Consider the following 21,574-nt stretch of genomic DNA (forward strand, 5'->3'; position numbering starts at 1 on the left):
TCCCACTCCTGCAGTTATCTGCAATTTTTTTCTTCTAAGAAATGGAACTCTGTGAAATCCTAAGATTTCAAAGGAAGTCAGGAAACCAGCACTATATTCTAATTTCCTTAATATCCTCTTTATGAAAAGAACAATTGTAATCGTTCCAGCATTCATTGCTGTTCTATAAGTCAGTTCATAGAGCTGAATCCTTCAATCTCTTCCTCATGATTTTTTGACTTTTTAAAGCAAAGGCTGTCTGTTTCTTCCTGGGAAGTGCCACCTTAGCTGTGAACATCTCAAAAACTCACACGTAACAACAAGTGAAGTTTTCTGCAGATACAGCTCAACTCTGGACAAGAAAATCGAGTGGTTAAATCCTGTCTGGGCACACATAGATTTCAGACTTGCGGGAAAAGAAGAAAACAGGCTTGGCCAGGAATCCGTGGGCTCCTTCCCATACTTGTTGCTAAGGTGATGAGTAAAACATTCTGTAACGTCAAGAAAAAGGAGACAAGATACCTGCCAGCTCTCTGACGGATCTCCACACCACCTTCCTGGGAGAGCCAAGGAATGATGTCAGCCTTCAGGCAGCTGTCCTCAGTTCAAAAGATAGGCAGGAAAACACTTTTCTTACAAGCAGGAAGGAACAGAAGAAAGGCCCTGCATCTTGCAGCAGCAGCAGGGGAGGAAGGCAATGTTTAAGACAGGACACTGGAGCCAGAAAAAAATTAGAGGGTGCACCCAGTGATTAAGAGAATCTAGCTGCAGAAGAACTCTATCAGGAAACTAAAAGAAGAAAAAGTCAAGATGTGAAAAAGACAGTAAAAAGACAATTTAAAAAAAGGTATGGAATTAGCATGGAATTCAGTCAAAGAGACTGAGAAGTGAAGAACTGCATCACACAGAAAAGACAAGAGTTTGAGAAAAAGAGAAAACAAAATTAAATTTAAAAAAATATTAAAGAAAACAACTCCTCTAAAGGAAATATATGGGAAAACTGGAGAGAGGTGAACACAAAGAGGAAAATCATAAATGTTTCTTGATGGGAACTTGGTGATAAAATAACAAATACTTTATGGGAAAAACCAACTTGAAATTTTCATTATGATCAGTTGATGGAGAACATTAGGTTGAGGAAAAAATATAGAAAGAGCAGAAAAAAATATTCAGATTTTTTTCTCCACTAGAATATTTTCCTCTCTTAATCTTATGTTAGATATGAGATACATATCTTATGCATATAAAGTGAACATACATATGCAATACATAAGCCTTCTGATATTTTCTTATTTAGATGCAAGATTTAAGGCAGGATGAAGTAGAATATATAAAATGATTTACAGTTACTCTCAGATTTCATACACAATCAGTTTCTTCTGGCTTTCATACTTCTAATGTAACTTTTATTTGACTTTTCATACTCTTTTTAGTAGAAAAATCCAGGATTTGGGTTTTGCTTTTGTAAATGGAATACTTCCCCATTTCCTTGACCAGATCGCTTCTCCTATGTACAACTTCATAGAATAACTTGTTTCAGTGAAGCAGGGCTGTTCTGCTGCTCACAGGACAGGTATCTTTAGTCATTAAATTATAAACATGTGTTGCTACACTACAGACACAAGTCTGAATGATGAGGCCCAGGCACTCAACAACTAATGTGTGTTGGAAACCCCAAAAAGCCTATTTGTGACTGTAAGGCCAACATCAAGAACCAGTTCTAACCCAATTACAGAGGCTTTATGTATAATTTAGCTTACTTGGAGCTAACAAACAAATTACATGTTTCTCTACAGGACCATTATTCTTCCTGTTCTTTTTCTCAGAAATAAAGATGAAAGTATATTGACAAGTCAATATGAAACGCATTGTTAGGGTATACTTAGGGGTATTATACACACAGTATACTTCACAGATTCACCAAATAAGACATAATGAGAGGCATTGGAATGGGCTGCCCAGGGAAGTAGTGGATTCTCTGTCCCTGGAGATATTTAAAAAGAGACTGGATGTGGCACTCAGTGCCATGGTCTAGCAACCGCAACGGTGGTTCAAGGGTTGGACTCGATGATCTCTGAGGTCCCTTCCAACCCAGCCAATTCAATGATTCTATGAAAGCAGGTAGAAGCACCTTGTTAGTGTATCAGTTGCTGTATATAGTGCAGCACACACCCAACCTTCTAACTCTGTCCTAATTTAGGTGCCCAGCTTTCACCAGCTCTTTCTGCACTCAGCCCACGACAAAATTACCTTCAGACCAGCCAATGGAGGCAAAAAACATGCATAATAGTTTGCAGGGAGAAATGAGGTGTGTGTCAGAGCACAATAGAGTAGCTACATCCTACCCATCCTGAAGCCCCCAGTGCACAGATAGAATAACTCCAAGTCTCTTTCCATCTGAATTTCTGCACTGTGGGCCTTGAGTAAGTTGGGAACTACAGTGATAGACAATTTCTACTGGTGCTCAGCAGTCAAACATCTTTCTCAGACTTCTATCTAAAGGGTACCAAACTTTCACAGGAGTGTGTGTACCCTACTTAAAAAGAAGTATCTCTACTGCTCCCTGAAGCACTACAGAGGTCACCTAACCTGTCTGGGTCAGGATCTAAGTCTGTGATGAAAACACTGTTCATCATTTGAGAGGCCTCTGAAACATTCAGATTGCTTTATTGAGTGCCAAATAACTGCATCCAAGCAGGACTAAAGGATATATGCAGTGAAGAGACAGTTCTGGTTCTAAATGCTCAGATCTGGGATGGAAGAAAAGTTGTCTTCTTGGTGACAACCAATCAATGGTTGGTCAATGAGAAAATGCTTCAGTTTAATCAAATACTTTTTTCAATACCCTTCATATGTTGCTGTAACAATCATATGTGAAGCAGATTTTAAACAAAACCAAAATAACTGGCTAAGATTTAGTAAATAGTTACTTACTAAATTACTGTTTCTGTTCCTCTGAATTTGGTCTGGTAAAAGGTAAACTATTCTTTTAAAACAGAATAGAATCTATCCATATATTCTATGTTTAGTCCTTCTGTGTTCTGGAAGAGATTGCCCTGACAATTCAGATTTCAAAATAAAAGAGCAACTGACTAGAACTATAGAAATGGCATGAAATAAAAATTAAGAATTTAAGACATCAGTTTTGCACTATTTAGTCAAGGGAATGGAAGAACTTTAGATCTCATTGTAACACTAAGACCACAGGTGATAAAAATTGTTTTACTTTTTTTCAGTTTCTCTAATTTACTTCAATTTATATACCTTTCAATTAATAATACTTATATTATCAACATTAATGAGTTCTTTATATCTCCTTACTACACTGAATGGATAAAAAAAAAAAAAAAAAAAAAAGATGTTTTGAAAAGGGAAAGTCTGAAGTTTCACATTTTAACTTCTGAAATTAAATATTTTGGTATTTCCAAAGAAAAACATCTTAATCTCAAAAAGCCAAAATAAAGCTTTTTGGATTCTTGCAAGTCCATCTTTTTTGTGGTGAAACTGATCTTCATTAAGCTATTTTCAATCTCCTCAAAACTTCAGGCTTTCAAGGAATTCATTAGTACCCAAAATTCCCTTCATTTGCTTCTGACTATCTTAATTAAACCGGTGAAATTTAGTATTTCTCTTTTTTGCATTAATTATAACATTATTCAAAAGAAGACCTCAGTAAAATACTGTAAAATGAAACTTGATTAAAATACTTGTACATTTAAACAAACAGGTAGTTTTCTGAAGGATGTCAATCCAGCAATTATTCCTATAAGTCTTGAAACAACTTGCTTATGTAATGAATTTCTTTTGAAAATACATAGAGATAATAATAATTTTACAAAGAATAAAGAAAACAAAAACGTTTGACCAAATAATGCCACTAACCTGCAGGATTTGTTCATTCACTTGCAGATCAATGATTACGCTCATCCAAAGCCTGTTTTGTTTACTTGCTTGCTATTTGCATACTCTCTTGAAAGCTTTCTGTAGAATTCTTACTGTTAAAAAGTAAGAGATATTTAGTTATTCATCTCACCAGAACTGATAAAAAATAGGAAGTGATAACTGCATAGTACAAATCTCTTATAAAATTCTAGTTCAGTTGCAGTTAGTTCTATGTATAAGCAGAGTTTATTAAAGAAGGCACAGCTTAGTCAAATGGTAGCATTTCTAAAGATGTCACTGAGTTTTTAACAAAATGAACAGATGTGAAACCACAGCATGTTGCAGATCAAGGCTGTTTGCAATTTTGTTTTGTTTGGAACCTAAAACTGTGAGAAGGATTGTTAATGTTGCTTTCAAATTAAAATCTCATTCAATGAGAAAATACACCAGCTAGTAAGGTAGGAGTAAGGAAAATAGAGAAACTTGCAGTACTTCTGGAAAGTAAATTTTACACAAGTTTATGTTTAGAGTTTTAATCTGGGAAACAGGAGCAGGAAGGGGAATTCAAGTTCTGTCTTCAAGTGTATATGGTTCCATTCAGCTTCTCTTTCATTCATTTATTTCTCTGCTGAGAAACCCTAATAAAAGTTCAGTCCCTTTATCACTAAGGGAATGAAGTTTAAATGAAAACTTGGAAAACTAGCAAATAGAACTTTGAAAAAAAAAAATTAAAAATGAGCAAAGGAAAAAGAGCTCTTTCCAGAACAGTTGTGTATCCCATGGAAGATGGTGACCTTCTTGAGTGAAGCAGGGGCTCACAACCAGTGGCACAATGTTGTGCTCAATTAAAGGCCACAAGGTACCTTGAAAACTATTATATGAATATATATATATGAATACTAGTCAGGCTGTTTTAAAATCTATTAAATAAAGGGAAAGCAAAAAAAAAACCCAAAAAACAGAGTTGTGTCCATCCCCTTGCACACTGAGCAAAATGACCAAAAAGGTGTACATCTTGTAAAAATTTTGGCCTTCCTCAGATTTTTAATCCTTATTCTTCTTTAGGCTTCATATTTTGAAAATACACATAAATACATATAGCAGCAAAGCATGAATAGGAAGCAGTTTCTCTCAAAAATCCTTTTCAAATTTTACCTAATCTTCAAATTTTAAATAAATGCTAAAAAAAAAAAAAAAAAAAAAAGTGATAGAGGGAGATGATAATAATTTTATTTTTTTTTTTAGTTTAAGAAAACACCACTAAGAAACCAGAAAAATATTGCAGTACTCTCATTAATATTTCTAAGATTGTCAGATTCTTTTCTAAGTGGCTCAGTAACAACTCACAGATACTTTTACAGGACAAACTATGCACCATGGCACTAATCCTAATTTCTGTTACAGCTGTGCCACATTACCAAGCCAGTGAGGGAACCTTTAGGTGTAATAGATAGAAGAACTTGGTCTCTTCACTGCAGAAAATTACTTCCTCCCATTGCTTGATTTCCAGCCTTGTTGTTGTCACTCATCACACTGCCCACAGAACTAAAAACCTTTCAAAGAGACCCTGCAGACGTAGCTAAGATATCACACCTGTAACTACAAACATTAGACTTTCCTTTTAATATCAATACAGCAAGAGATCTCTTAATGCCCATGTGAGGGTGGGATGTTCATTGTGACAGGACAAGAATGCTGCTGCATGCTCCCCAATGCCCTTCCCTCTTGGTTTGATGACCTTGCTGTCACTGAGGGAGTTGTTACCTTACTGCTGCCCTGTCTCCAAAGATCCATACAGTCTGCACTTCTCCGCTCATGAGCTAACTTAGGCAAAATCTCTCATCTTAAAACGCTCATTTTCTTTGTATGGATTTGAATATCGTATCAGAGGATCCAATAATGAAACAAGCACCACAGATGCTTTCTTCTAATTACATTATTTTGGTTTTTTTTTTTTTCAAAAATAAGGAGAAATAAGGAAAGTTTTTCTATACCGGTGCAAATTGCAGGCCGAGAACCTGATTCAGGCATTAAGACTTTCCCCCCCCCCCCCCAATGATTTCAATACTGCATAGTTAAAAATGTGTGTTATATGTTATAATTTTCTGACAAGCATATTACTGCTTCCTCCACCAGTGTCACTTCTTTGTAGTTATTCAACAAAAATGCTGGTTCCAGAGGATAAACTGTTCTAAAAGTAACTTGCTGTCTTCCCTCTATTCCAAAGCCAACCTATTTTTTCCATCTATGTGTCACTATTAAAAGCTTCAACTGAAACCCTGCTGCATCTTAGTATTTGCAATATTTGTATGGTAAGGCCCTTTTAGAGTCAGACAAGAGTAGGGTAGAGAACTTATATTTTCACTTGGGAAACAAATGAAAGTTTCCCACCAGAGTTAATTTTCAATCTAAGTACACTAAAATGCCATGCAAAATGTATGAGTCTATTTTATAGATCACAAGTGTGCTACCTTTAAGAATGAATGACTTTCTGCAAATAAAATGTAGCATATATGATGTATCATGAGGCAGGATCCTAAACAGTGGCAGACTTGTGTGAAATGCTGCAATGATGATTATGGTGAAAATCAGTAAAAACTGAAAACTTGAAAATTCATCCAGAATAGTGAAGTGAAAACTAATGTACAACTTGGGGAAAACCAAAGACAGAAAAGCTATTTTTGGAAATGCTGGATGAGAATCAGGCACCAAAACAGCAAACATTATTTTAATTCATGGATAAGGAGAATTCTGCTGACATTATTTTGTCTGTATTGGATCCGTGATAAGGAAGCTATGCTATACTGGCACTACCAAAATCTGATCAGACAAGCCAGTATCCTACTGAAGTGATCATGGGAATAGTGACAAGATAATTCATCTCTTCTTCTTCATTGAGTATTGCATTTCAGACTAAAAAAATCTAGAATGGCTGATTCCTTTCTTCATTAGGAATACTGTGCTATTAACAAATTTGGCTTGTCAGTGATGATACATTGTAGTTTGGCTCAATGTTCTTACTTGGTGGGAGTGTAATTAATTTAATAGCTACTAGTACTGCTTGGATTTTTTTTATATTCTAAAAATAATAGTTCTACTCATATCCACCAGTAGCCAATTCAAAACCAGTGAAAATTAATAAGCTCTATGTGGCCTCAAGCTTTATGATCCTTTGGCAGTTTCTGATTTATTATACATATAATAGATACTAGAAGCAAATGAAAAAGTTAAATATAGAATAGTATTTTATATAGGAAGTAACTTTAAAAAACCAACCCACAAACCTACTGTAATGCAACACATAAGCTTCCATTTTTTCTGTCCATCAGAGAGGGAGACCAAAAATTCATTACTTTTTAAATTTTAAAGACTATTTTTCCTTTTCTTTAGGGCTTAAGTAACAGATAATGCAATGGTGAGCTGCATACACATTCCTCACCTTTCTCAAAGAGGTTTTTTTATTTTTGGCTTTTATTAGGGCAACAGACATGATTCCAGTTAATTAAGAATTTTACTCCTTGAGGATGAGGACTGTAAAACATGGAGAATCCTTTAACAGTTGTGCAAAGATTTAAGCCCAGCTAATATTTACCAGCATGGCAAACTGGGAAATCAAACTGAAAGATATATGCCATACCCATCACCACTGCTGGACACTGACCAGTGCCTAGAAAGACAGTGAACTGAGGGCATTAATCATTCCAAAGCCCTCTTGATTTGCCCTGTCTCTTTTTGAAAATACAAATTATTTTACTGTAGCTGTTGCACTGAACCCACACTTTTTATCCTCCTAAAGGCCTTATCCACAAAAAAACCTTACACATCTAACATGCTATTTGTGCAAAATGGAGGTAACAGAGTCCCCATTCAGTAGTTTTGAAAACCTCCGAACACTGGGTACCAAAGCCCAAGAGGCTCCATAAACCCTGCAGATACGACACTGAAGTTCACTGGCCCCTTATACATCCTGCTTTTGCAAAAGTTCTTTTTCTGAAAGAAAGAAAGAAAATCTTTGGTACCAACCGTGTGTCTAAGATCATTCAGGTTCCAGTATGCAGATGTTTCCTCTGCTAAGATCAACAACAACAGCAATCAAAGGGTTTTACCTAGGAGAACAGGGAGGTCAGTGTACACAAGTTTTGTAAAGTTAAGTTCTCTGTGAACTGGCAGAAGGGCTCTAACAAATAAATGTTTTCCCACTATTATGAGTTTTGTGGTCATACAGTCCATTAAATCTTACCTGGAGTAATTAATTTTTTTTTCCTGCTCTTTCAGGAAGTGCATTTGAAGAATACAAGTAGAGGGAACACAGGAAACAGAAACTACAGAATGTAAGAACATGCTATCCACAAGAATGAAGAATGAATGTGCCATCTGCAGGATACTTTGCTGTAAATAAATTATTTGTTAAACATTGGAAGACTTAAAAAAAAATAAGCTTGATGCAATCTCAACCAATGGGCATTCTCCCAATGAACAATGCAACTAAACATTCCAATATAAGTCTTTAGAGAACAGAACATTTTAAGCAGCCCAGAGCTAAAAAAAATCTGTGGTTGATATATTACTGTTTGTTAACCTGTTTTAAATGTCCTGCACAAAATCTCTTTAAGTCCTGTGCCCCTCAAAAGCCTACAAATTTATGGGCCTTTGACGGATCCAATTGCACTAAATTAACCTATGAACACTGGCTGCTGGAGTCATTCATCAGCCTTGTCTAAGTGGTGTTTCTTTTTATTTGCACTTCTATATAAGCAACAGGCTGTTTGTTTTACAGTGTCTGATAACATTGTTTGTCTACCCCTTCATATTTGCACAGTATGACATTCCCAGTAACAGCAGCAGTAAGGTAACATATAGTTTTAAACATCCATTAATTCCACCTGTGGCATTTTGACAGAATATGGGTTACAGATGCATTTAAGACAGTTTTATTTTTCCTTCTCTTGCAAAGATGCAGTTTATTGCGTTTTGTGAGACAAAAGATTTTTAAAAGCAGTTAAAGCATACATAGGCTCTCAAACCATTAATGATTCTTCCAGGTAATTATTTTGCAACAGTATAGGTAACTTCTTTCTTCCTCCATATAATGCAGTATGTAAAATTTAGCATATCAGTAATACACATATATCAAACAGTATGTAAAAATCTCTGTTTTATAGTACAACGGTGCTATTTTATAGTTTGTTACATGAAAGGGTCTGGCCAAAATGGTAATAGGTAAGAGCAAATATGAAAAGATAAAGCCAAAGATTAAATAACAAAATAGTTCTTAAAATGCTCACTTTAAATGAACTAAAATAGCTTCAGATTGCAACATGGAAATGACTTTTCCATCTTCAAAGAAAATTCAGATACTTGTTTCCTTTTAGATGTTTCAGTGCTGGTGTTTTCACTCACAGTAATGTGCAACACAAATTCATAGATGCCGAGGCATCTCCCGAGACCTGGAAAATCAGCCCTCATAGGACTTCAAAGTGCAGCCCATCAGGGCCTAAACCCTTCTGAAATATCAGTGTTCTGTTCAAACAAGAAAGAGGGTTGCTCAAGTTCTCAGCCATTTCAATTCTTCCCACAATCAGACGTGACTAAATTGGCTGTTAATTAGGCTGCTGTGTCTCTCTCTAAATCAGAAAAGCTAAGCTAATCACCAAATTACAGTGTAGAGAGTCCTCAAGAAGAGATGAACCATATCCTTCAAACTGCTCTTTTCAATTGCTTGTCATGCACTCTTGTGGGAGACGAGATACTGACATAATCGATTATATTTCCAGATAATCTCTCCTGTGTAACCTTGGTAGGTACAGCATTGGTTCTACCTTGAGTAACACTGTGTCTTATGCTCCATTTTTGTACATCAACTCAGTGCTAGACTGGCCCTGCAGTAAAGGTGGGTAGGCAATCAACAGTGTCCCAGGCTCAGCAATAAACTTCTCTTTGAAGGGAAGACAGGGGAGGATGCACTGCTCCATCCTGTCCACAACTGCAGAAGGCTTCCACTTGACTTGCCCCTCTCACTCTGCAGGAGGCAAGCTCAGACAATGGATGAAGTATACCCTGGTCAGCCCCAAAGACAGCAGGAAGAATCCTGTATGAAGGGAGCAATTGGAGAGATGTTACATTTGATCTGTAAAGGAAATAGCTCTTTCTTAAAGGCTCAAAATCTGCCTTACTTTCTACTACATCCATAGGAGAAGATGACCGAACAATTAATCAGAACACAAGAGAAGAATATCTGCAGGCAGCATATTGCACAGCTCCTCAGTAACTTCTTGTGAAGCAGATAGGATCGGAAGGTCTTAAAGTCTAATAAATTATAATAGTTCCATTACTATTCTCATAGAAGATTTGGGGTATATATTTTTTCCATGGAGAGTGCAATATGTTTCTGTTCAATTCTTTAAACCCTCCACATTCTGTGAGATGAGTCTTTATACATACAATAGGCCACCATTCCAATGTAAAAGTAATACAGCAAATGAATAAGAATGTCACAGTCTCTGACTGAGGTAGTTATGTTGAGAAAGGAAGAAAGTGCAGAGAAATGTATGAGGAAACTAACCTAAATTATTCACCATCAATTCAATAAACAGAGATAGCAATTCTGATATCACTCACAGCTCTTATAAGGTCTTTTTGGGGGAAAAGGTGTGGAGAGGGAAGTATTTTTACCTCAATGACTGTTAAGAATTCTGAAATGCATTCTAAGAATAAGCCTTTGTTTTGATGTCACAGACACAATGCCTATTTCCCTTTTGTCTCCCGTGACTTGACTTTTTCTCCTCTCCTCTCCCTCTTCTCTTGTCCACTCCTCTCCTCTCTTCTCTTGTCCTCCTCTCCTCTCCTCTCCTCTCCTCTCCTCTCCTCTCCTCTCCTCTCCTCTCCTCTCCTCTCCTCTCCTCTCCTCTCCTCTCCTCTCCTCTCCTCTCCTCTCCTCGCCTCGCCTCTCCTCGCCTCTCCTCGCCTCTCCTCGCCTCTCCTCGCCTCTCCTCGCCTCTCCTCGCCTCTCCTCGCCTCTCCTCTCCTCTCCTCGCCTCGCCTCTCCTCTCCTCTCCTCCTCTCCTTTCCTCTCTTCTCTGTCCTCTCCTCTCTCCTCCAAAGTTCTGAGGGGAGAAGGCAGGAAAGATCTGAGTGGAGAAAGCGATTTGCAGATCTCTGTGGTGGCCAGTTGCTTTGTGGCTATTTTACTGATGCAGTTACCATAACCGAATAACCATACATCATTGTCATATATAATTCTTATAAATAAATTCAAATTTTAGTCTTATCTTGGGATTCATACACTCACATTCATGCTACAATAGTTCTTCTGTTGAGAGATAATAATCAGAAAATGCCACAGCAGTATCAGACCTTGACAACTGTCTTAACAAATTAGAAGAATCCTTGAAACAAACTACAATGAATAATTAATAGCTGCAAGCTTCAAAGGCAACACTTTGCTTTACTAGAGAATTTATGGTATCACAAAATGGAGAACAGCTTGACCACCACAGAAGTAAGATATGCATGGATGGGAAATGTGTACTTGTATAAGCAATCTCCAGTCACATGGAGCACACAATATACCAGGCAGTGTGAAAAAGGGCTGCATTCAATAATCTCAATAAATCTGCTACTTTAAAAAGCTTTGGCATGAGCCAAAGCATCTCCCTCCCAGAAGTACAAAGTAATCTGACTTGAAAAACTCTAATTAGAGAAATTGAAGGGCTTAGCTGGATTTTCAAAAGTACTCCAGATATTTAGGAACAGGGTTTCTAATGGATGCTATTGATTCTTATAAATCACTTAAGTGGTAAAGAACATCCCACTCCCCATCCTTCCATGTCATGCAAATCACATGACTGAAGTCACGGATCTTCACATTTAAGAACAGACATAAAACTCCACTTATTACTCAGAATGTCACTGAACTGAAAAAGCAAAAAAAGTTAATTAAGCCTCATTTTTTTCAGTTAGTACAAAAGTGGCTGCAGATCAAAAACCTACTGAAGTTAATAGATCTTCCTCAGAAAGGCAGTAAAATTTGAGCCTCATCTCCACACCAACCATAATTAATCACTAAGAGTTTAAATGAAAATTAATAAATTCTACATAATAGTCAAGAAGTACCTCAAAACTTATGCACACATTTGTGTGAAAAACTTGGATGAGGCCATTCAGTCAAGAGAGCAAAGAACATCACAGAATGCAATACTTCTTTCAGTCACTGTACATACATTACATTAAGAACATTTTACTCAAAACAGATCAGTTTCAACTCTTATTTCTAAGATTAAATGGCAAATTATTGGTAGGCCTTCTTCACTGAATTCCACATACAACTGGTAGCTATGTGGGTTGCCTCATGAGCTGATTGCTGTCTTAGTACCAACAATTAAACCTGATAAATGAAGACTGTAGGCCAAGCACTGTCTCTTCTCAGCTCTCCATTTTAACAAGCAAGTGCATGATAAGTTCAGAAAAGTGTACACATATTTGTGCTACCTATTACTGATTTGGCCAACAATGCCAAAGTGGTGCTATTGTTTTGTTTAAGAAAGTACTTGACTAAAATATAAAAGAAAGCATAAATATTTTTTTAATGTATGAAAATTACAATTATATAGGTATGGTTATTAAAATAGAAATACAACTAGCCATAAATTTTCAACTTTTTTGTCACTCAGCAAACAAATCTTAAACCAACGGAGATGGGTGAGGAAGCAGAGTCAAAATGCCACAAAAATTCATAGACCTGAAATGCAATTCTGAATGTTTCATCTGAGTCAGAAATACAGATGATGGAAAGCTTTTAAAGCTGGGGCACAATGGATACAACTGAAAGCCTGTTCAGATTAATGCAACTCCTGTATCACGCCAAAGATTTTTAAGACAGACTCTAGATGCAAATCAGTGTAGAGTTTGACTTAAACTCAGTGGCATGATATGCTCAAGATTTTCTTTGAGCACTTTTTTTTTTACCTGTCACATGGCACAGCCTCCAAAAGTCCAGATTCTTTTTTAAAAAACAGAAAAAACCAACAATATGATATTAATAAGGAATGGAAAAATAAATATTCCTACCATGAAACTGATGCTATTTTTATTTTTCACCAGTTTCAAGTTGTGAAAAAAAGTTGAAATATATGGCTAACCGTCTGTGAATTAATTTTTTGGGGTTTTGTTTTTTGTTGTGGTTTTTTTTTATTTTATGTGGTCACTACCAACATCCTAATGTGCAAAATTTCACATTTCAGTGTTTTGTTTTTAAATGTTGGTAAATTAAGCCCAAATAGGGATTCTTGGAACCTACAGACTAGATAGAATACTTATGTTTTGATGAAGGTATAATCAATATATTTAAAATGTTTTATTTTTAGTCTGAAAAAGAATAGTAATAATTTATTTGAGGATTCAACCTATACTGGTCCCTCTTGTAAGGATACTAATGAGTGCAAACAAGTCTTCCAAATGCCAAACTTCTATTCAAGACCAACATTCATTCCTCCCTCCCCCTCCTACCAGAAACCTAGTTAAAGAAACTATTGCAACATAATTTTATTGTTTGTCTGTTTGTTTGGGGGCAGGGGTGTTTTGTGTTGATTCACTTTGTTCTGATTTGGGAGGGGAAGGGATAAGGAGGAGGACATGAGGCTTTCAAGTGGTAAATTTTTTATCCTCTTGGGAACAATCCACAGAAAATAAAGAATTTGTCTTGATGAGATAACTAATCATCCAATTCATGTGTGGAAGTACTATTAAGTAAAGCAACTTGATTAAAGTTGTCTTGAAAGAAGGAAAAAAAAGTTATTAACACCAAGGTTTTACTCATTCTAACCCTACACTCTACATTTTGCTGCTCACAGCATTGGAATAATTCTACTGGACTATAACTGTCCAGACATACAGTATCCAATCTATATAAATCTTCTCTGAATTTTTTATGTGAAGAGTGTCATGGGATATCTGAAACTTGATTACCGAGACTATAGTAGAGAGATACCAGTCTAGCAGTGACCAAAACCAGAAGGACCTCCCTGATGCTTACATTAGGAAATTGTATACTAGTTGCATAAAGGGTGTCTGTATGGAGATATACATATATATACATATATAGAAACATATGCATGTATATGTGTATATATGCTATAGTGTATGCATGTGTACATGCATGTGTGTGTGTGCATGCATATATTACGCTTTTCTTTTTTTTCCTCTAAAGTGCAATTTGAACTTCTTTCTTTTTACACAGTATTTCTCATGGATTGTATTCAACAATCCAATTGGAATCAAAATCTGTTTTCCTTTTTTTAGATGAATATTGTATAAATACAATATTTCATGATATGTCATCATATGTAGATCCCACCTCTCTTTTTCACACCTAAAGAAATTGCCTGATTCTTATCTCATAAGACACTTCTTTGCTCTCATCAGGCAAATCTATCTATCTGGTTAAGTACAAATGTAAAATAGTAACGTTATTCAAGGACCTTATTATGAAAACAGCGATGCAAAAATTTTCTTTTATTTCATTCTTCTCCAGATAACTTCTGTTTATTAACATTCTTCACCTGTAAGCATCCCTTCAAAGTAAGAACAGTAGGCAATATAAACAGAGAAGAATGAAAATTTGTTATTTAATATCACCTCAATTATTGGTCAATTGGATTTTTCTTTAAAAATAATTCATGCTTTTCATTAGTACCCTTAACTATTTCAGTAATGGAAAAAAGACCTAGCACTGTAAATTCCTGTCTCTCAAATTATTTATACTATTTTTAATTTCTCTGTATTCTTCAGTAGCTTTTTATTTTGACAGCTTGGCTCACAAAAGTCATGAAAAGCATCAACATGATACTTCTGCTGCTAAACATTATTTCCCACAAATATTTCAGATACATACACCCACCTAAAATATTTTCATCTTCACCCTTGATTGGCGTTCTTAAGCTACAGCACAAATATACTTGGGAGAAATATTTTTTCCACATTTTAATGGTATGAACCATTTTAAAACAAATCAAATAAATTCTGTCTTATTGTATTTTACATTTGTTAGTATCGCCTCATTCCTCTAAAGCTACAAAATACCTGCAGAACAAAATGGAGAATCTCTTCATAAATAAGGTCATGCTTCATGTACTCTTGATAAAGATTTAAACAGATAACTGCATTTAGAACTTATTTACTTACATTCACATTTTCTCATGAAAATACTGTATTATTTTAAAACCAAATTAGAGTTTCACTACTCCTGGTAACCGGTTTTAATCTGGTTTATGGGATGAAAATGCCGACTTTAAGAATGATCAAAGGATCCAAGCTCAATAGACTAAAGTGCTACCAGTAAAAGAGGTACAATGTCCTTATTTTGTGAATAGGGATGAATTCCATCTCAAATTTTATGTTTTTTAGATTAGGATTTTAAATCAAAATTATGTAAGTACTGCATAAAATACTATTCATTATTTTCACATGGAAACAAGTTTGAATGTAGCCAAGCACATGCAAGTTACACTGCATGATACAGTATATAAATCTTTTTCATTTATTACCATTTCTAAGAAATCAGTTTAACTGAATTCTATAGAAATCCTGTGGGAGATGAAAAAACAGTTGGTAAAAGTGTATAATGGAAATAGTTGCCTGATTAAACTAAGAGTCATCAAACGTGAGTCATAAAAGGCTCCACTGAAAGCATACTGGTACTTCATAAAGGTCTGAACAGATCTGCCTGTAGTCTGATACTTCATGTTGCTTTTACCAGAATGTGATGGTTCTGATTCATGGTTTCTTAATCCTTGGAGTCTTTGGATTGAATATTAAACATTTTTATCAAGCCTCAGGATTTTAGGAAACAAAAGTTAAAGAAGAACGAGCAGCACCACCTGCTGCTGATAATCAAACCCTACACAAGAAGAGATCAATAGCACTTGGTTTTCAGAAGGACACCCTTTCCAACAGGAACCTTAACTGTCCTCCCTTTCTTCACTGTTGGACTTCAACCGGTATCCTTCCTAAAACTGGGGTGGTTTCCATGATGCAAGCATGAATGTGGATACATGAATTTCTGATTTCACTACTGAATAATGCTACTATTAACATTTCAAGTCATTATAACCAAACAGTGATAAGTGTTAAATGTTCATTTACTAAAAACCATTTAAGCTCTCTATTAAACTTCTAACTGGATTTATTCTTTCTTTTTTATCTTCTTGTGCTTACTCATAATACAATGTCACTACTTGATGACAATTAATATTTCATACTGTGTATGTAACATCATTGTGTTGCAGAATCCCCCAAATACCTCAACAATGTCTTTGTTGCGCTACTCTCTCCATTTAGCACTTATAAGCTTTTCTAGTAACAACAAATAAATCAAAAAACGGAGCTCTCAGTATGTACAAATGAAAAAAAAAGCAAGAATTTTTGCTAGTTTGCAGTTCATGTAATGCCATCTTGACCATTCTCTTCCCCTGTCTCTATGAGCTGTCTAGAACAGTAAACTTTGCTCCATAAATAATAGTGTATTCATGCTTTAAGGCTTCTATATGCATTTATGGTAGGCAAAGGTTGGAAGAGGTAGGTGACTGATTTTCACTTTTATCTACTTTGATTTCAGTAAAGGGCTTTGTCACTCTGTATACATAAAGGCTAATGCACCCTTTGGTTTGTAGAATGTACTGAAATGTTTGCAACCCTCTCGGTATCAGGTCCAAAATGTGAAGCATTACTGTCAAGAGGGTATCTTTCTAATGTATTTGTATGTATAGTTTACACCTCTGTGAGGTCTAATAAAGGATTATGGTTAATAAAAAATGTGTTGAAAATTCCTCATCCACATAGATTTTTCAGTATTTTCCATTCTTCCTTTCTCTTTTCTGGCAAATATATTTCAGATCTCAGAATACACCAGATCAGGACATAGCCAGTGGCTCAGAAGTCTTAAAAAAGAGAAGTGTCAGCAGAAGGAATTATGGAATCTAGACATAAAGTTAATAGTAGTGAATGACCAGGAACAAAATGTATTCAACACACACAGATGAAGTTGTCTGAACTCTGGTGTACAGCCATTCACTGAAAAACTCCTTGCTGTATGAAAACTGGGTGGTAACTAATGCATACTGACTCTTCTAAAGATATCCAGGGGACATTTAAAGAATTATAAACTACCATGCCTCGTATCTCCATCACTTACATTGTTCTGAAGAATAGAATCTGTTGGCACCTGAATAAACATTGTATGAGAAATATGGTATCTTGCCAGAAAAGGAAGATGGTTTTGTGAAGTTAACCTTCAGAAAACTGTTTTGAGTTCTTGGAAGAAAGGACAAGCATGTAGTCAGAAAAGACCAGGGTGCTCTTGGATTTCCATTGTTCTTGTAAATTAGGCAGGTCCCTCACCCAGCGTTCTTAAAAGCACTAAATTGCCATAGAATGAGAGAGTTTTTCCTATGTGCACACCCCTGATTAAAAAGCAGAAAAGGCAAATCAGGAAAAGTGGCCAGTTGATACTGGAGTGGCACCACTATCTGTGAAATTCTGATGAAATCTTTTCCAGCACCCATGCTGCTCCATCTTTTCCTAAATGAGCTCTAGAATGTAAGAGGCTAAGAACACAAGGTTTATGTGTCACATCATGACAATTAAGTTAACCAGGCATGTTTATGCCTTAGTAAATCTATGCTCTCTCTTAGTTGCCATCTTGTCCTTCATGTGGTTGGAAACAGCTTCCAGGAAGATTGGGGTTTTTTGTATAAATTTCCAGGTACAGAGGGCAATGTATCCCCAAAGTTCTTGGCCCATTCAGATGCAACATCTCACCTTTTTCAGCCACTAATTACCACAGTTGCCATAACTTTTCTAATATGATAGAGAGCAGACTCACAGCAACATTGCAAATCTCTCTCATCATCCTCACATCTAACCCATACAGTCCCAAGAGCTTGAGTATTTCCATTTGGTTTAAGTGCTCCACAAGTGTGTGTTCTTTTGATCTAGCATTTTTCCTTAGATATTGATTTTGGCTACAGTGCAAAACAGCTTCCTGGACTGGTTTCCCCATTTTATCTCAACTCTGACTTGTATTTTCATCCTACTGGCATAGCAGCCATTCTGGACCCTAACTGCACAATCTCAAAATTCACAATCTCTACAGTACTACCCTTTGCACAAAATTATATTTAAATATCCACAGCCAATAAATTTAAATCCACACTGTCTTATCATAATACCTGAGTAATTTACAGAGGTTTCAGATTAAAAATAATCATTCAACAATAATAAATGCATTTTTAAATCTTAGTTTCTGATGGTGTCCACAGAGACAGGTTAACAACTTCTGAATGTGGCAACATGACCAAAGAACATTTTAAAAATCCACCAAGTTGTAAACTTAATCACAGTTTTTAATTATATATATTGTTTACATTATTACAGGTTTTCAATACTGTGTGAACAACATATACTTGTTAGTAAATATGACTGTTTGATAAGCAATGCAAACAATCAAAATAAGAACACTCCACAGAGATTAAGAGAAAGTCTAAGACACTACTGTGAGTTCAGAAAAAAGCAAAAACTGGTTTGGCCAGCTTCTTTATTCAGTTGTATACTTCCTCAGATACAGATAATTTAATATCTAGAGCCCTCTGAATAAAGAGTTGCTGCAGATTAATAAGCCTACATATTGACTTACTGTCAAATTACCTTATTTAAGGCCCTACTTTGGAACTGCTTTTGGACCAGAGCTAAAGAAAAAATTCAAGCTAGAAATACTTTAAGGCAAGCAGGACTTCTGGAAGCTCACTACAAACTAGGACTACTAACAGGAGCCATTAAAAATATCATGGCAAAAATTCTTATTTTATTAGTCCAAGGCTGACACTGGATAAAGAACTGATTTATTTATTTTTTTCACTTGGACCACTTCATTCAGCTATGTGTGGTTTTGTCTTGTATTTTCATACTGTTTTACACTTGGTTAGAAATACCTTTCTTTCACTCATTACTAAAGCCTCAGTTTTGGCTTACAACCTTGCATTTTAACTTATCTCTCATACATACCTTTTAGATAATGTTGATTAGTTGTGATTCTAAGCCAATCTTTTGCCTCCGTGAAAAGGCTACCTCTGAGAAGTATGTTTTACCAACTGAGAGGGTGACAGAGCTATTAACATTCGTAACAGTTTGCACATGTTGAACTGTGCTTCAGTGGTACACGGATTTTCTGCTGGTTTTCTGAAAAGAAGTCATTTGTCATTTCTCTGTTTTGACAACCAAACCGTTGAGAAGAAATGGAACAGAACAGGAAAAGAAGTGTTAGTCAAACTGAGATAAAACAAAGATTAAAGCAGGATTTTCAGATTACCACTGGGTTGCTTTTGTTTGTTTGGGAAGTGCTTAGGCTTAACCTTTAATACTACAAGCATTTCAGCTAAAATGCACTGTCTTTGGACCAGACTCCAACCCCACCGGATTTGCCTTCTCAGCATGAGCTCTCTCCACTAAGTCATGTTTTCACTCCTTTTATTTGCTTTGTCCTTCTATTCCATATATCATATATTCTTGCTACAAAGTGACCCAGTGAAATAGGAGAAGCAGAAAATGCCTTTCCAGTCCTTCCAACAAAAAAGGTGGTAAGTCTACTGTTTTGCTCATGCTGTCAAGACATGATAGATAAAGGTTTGAATGCCATCAGGCTGACAATGGAATTAAACCAGATCTCCCATTGATTGTACACATACTGCAATTATCTTACCAATAAAAACAAAGCCAACAATGCCAGCATTTCCTGGATGCCTGATACCACACCATTAATTATGCCCTCTGCCCTCCAATAAGATTGAGACCTTGATCAAAACTTACATGCTACACAGGATGGATTCCAGATCCCAGAGAGGGGGGTATTTTGTTGCTTAAGGTGAAACAGCTCTGGGCACCCAATATGCTATACACATAATCACTTTAAGATGTTTTAGGTTTAAAAGCAAAGCAGAGCAGGGAAAATCAGTTGTTTCCATCATTAACAGGCCACAAAGAAGCTGCTAATTTTTCGTTAGTTTTGGTCTAGGAATTGGTATTTCAGATATATGTTTTCTTTGATTCTTTCAAAGAGTTTAGGATTGTCACATCATTTGCATTCCAGTTAAAATTACAGAAGTATCAATATGTTATCTGTGTTTGAATTCTTATGGATCTTATTGAAACTACTTGACTGCAGCATCCCTATAAAAATCTGTATTCCTACTGTGCAAGGAACAGAAAATTGCCTTTATTCAGAACTTCATCTGTGTATTGTTATCATTGCCGGTACATCCCAGCTTCAGATATATTTTAAACACAGAACTCATTTCTAGCTCTTAGAGCTGAATTAGTCAGTAAATATAACGTGTTGGACACAGTTCCATACCACTTTAAGCACATCCCCTTCTTGTTTTATTAATCAATCAATAAGTGATAGATTTCAGACATCATGCCTGAATAAGCCTTTTCTGAAAATAAAACTTACTGCCACACACATTTCTTGCTGTTCTTGTTCAGCATTCAGCTTTTTAACACAGCTTGGTAACAAATCAACTACTGCATGTTCTCTGCTACAGCACCAAGAACAAGAGCATTAGTTAATATTAAAACATTTCCTCCTATATTTAGTTCCACTTTTTGCTTTTTTTATTTCCATGTCCATACTGCCTGTAATCCCAAAAATCAAGATAACTTCTCAGCTGAACTTGCAGTATGATAAACCCATCACTACCTGGGGACTCCAGTGAGTCAAGGAATTTCAGGAGCTTCTCACAACCTTAGGTGTCTCATCCAAATGGGGACATTTCTACTGCTTTTCTGGGAAGCACAGACATCTAGGGTCTTCCTTTATATCATTTTGAAGCTCGTATTTCTTCAGCACACTAGTGTCAGATACAGCTAAATTGTCTGTGGCACCCTGATTAAAATATATATATATAAATCATCATCTAACTCATAAAATGACAGTGCTTCTCCACTATCTTGACCTTCCTTCTTACATTAGTTTCTTAAAATCTCTCTTGCACCAGAAAAGGTGAGAATCATTAGAAGCACACAGACATATACAGCCCAAGCCTGTGTAGATGAGGGATTTTCCAGCTGAAAAAAAAAAAAAAACCCACACCCAAAAACTTACTGTGCACTATAAAATTTGGAAAGGTAAATAATGGAACAAAGGCAACTTTTATTTGGAATGAGTCTCCCATTCTAAAAAAATCTGTTCAATATTTGGCTAAAAACAATATTCAGCTAAAAAAAAATATTCAACAATTTATAATAATATAGTCCATACCTTCCCATCTTGGTCCCTTACACAGAAATGTCTATTATTTGCCCAATTGCAAGAGTGTACATACGCTTACAGAGACTACTCTGGAAGAAAACAAATATGAAAAATTTTAGATTCAAAAGTTTCAGGACACTGAAAGGTCAAATGCAAAACTGTAAAAGCTGAAAAAGAAGAGTCATTATATAACACTCTATGATGAAAGCCCCCTGAAACTCAGTTTAGAAATGTGTCATGTGATGCCTTAGATTACTGAATCCCAAACATATTATCAAGGTGCTATGCTATATAATTTAAATATAACATAAAAAGACAGTAGCTAGTACAGATAATTATGTTATGAGATCATGAGTGAATAATTCTTTCCCTTATGGAACATCTCATGGTGTTTTTCAGAAGAAAATGAAACAGAAT

At 35.8% G+C, this 21,574-nt stretch overlaps 1 protein-coding gene across 1 annotated transcript in view; it reads left to right on the forward strand.

Annotated features, from left to right (window-relative positions):
* Positions 1-8,546, forward strand: part of IGF1 (insulin like growth factor 1) — a 49,490-nt gene extending 40,944 nt beyond the window's left edge. Inside the window, exon 4 of the mRNA XM_008505353.2 lies at positions 8,137-8,546. Within this exon, the coding sequence (XP_008503575.1) occupies positions 8,137-8,196 (60 nt within the window). The 3' untranslated portion in view covers positions 8,197-8,546. The remainder of the gene's footprint in view (positions 1-8,136) is intronic.
* The last annotated feature ends 13,028 nt before the right edge of the window (positions 8,547-21,574 follow it).

The sequence above is a fragment of the Calypte anna genome, chromosome 1 (genome assembly GCF_003957555.1).
Source record: "Calypte anna isolate BGI_N300 chromosome 1, bCalAnn1_v1.p, whole genome shotgun sequence".
NCBI classification, from domain to species: Eukaryota; Metazoa; Chordata; class Aves; order Apodiformes; family Trochilidae; genus Calypte; species Calypte anna.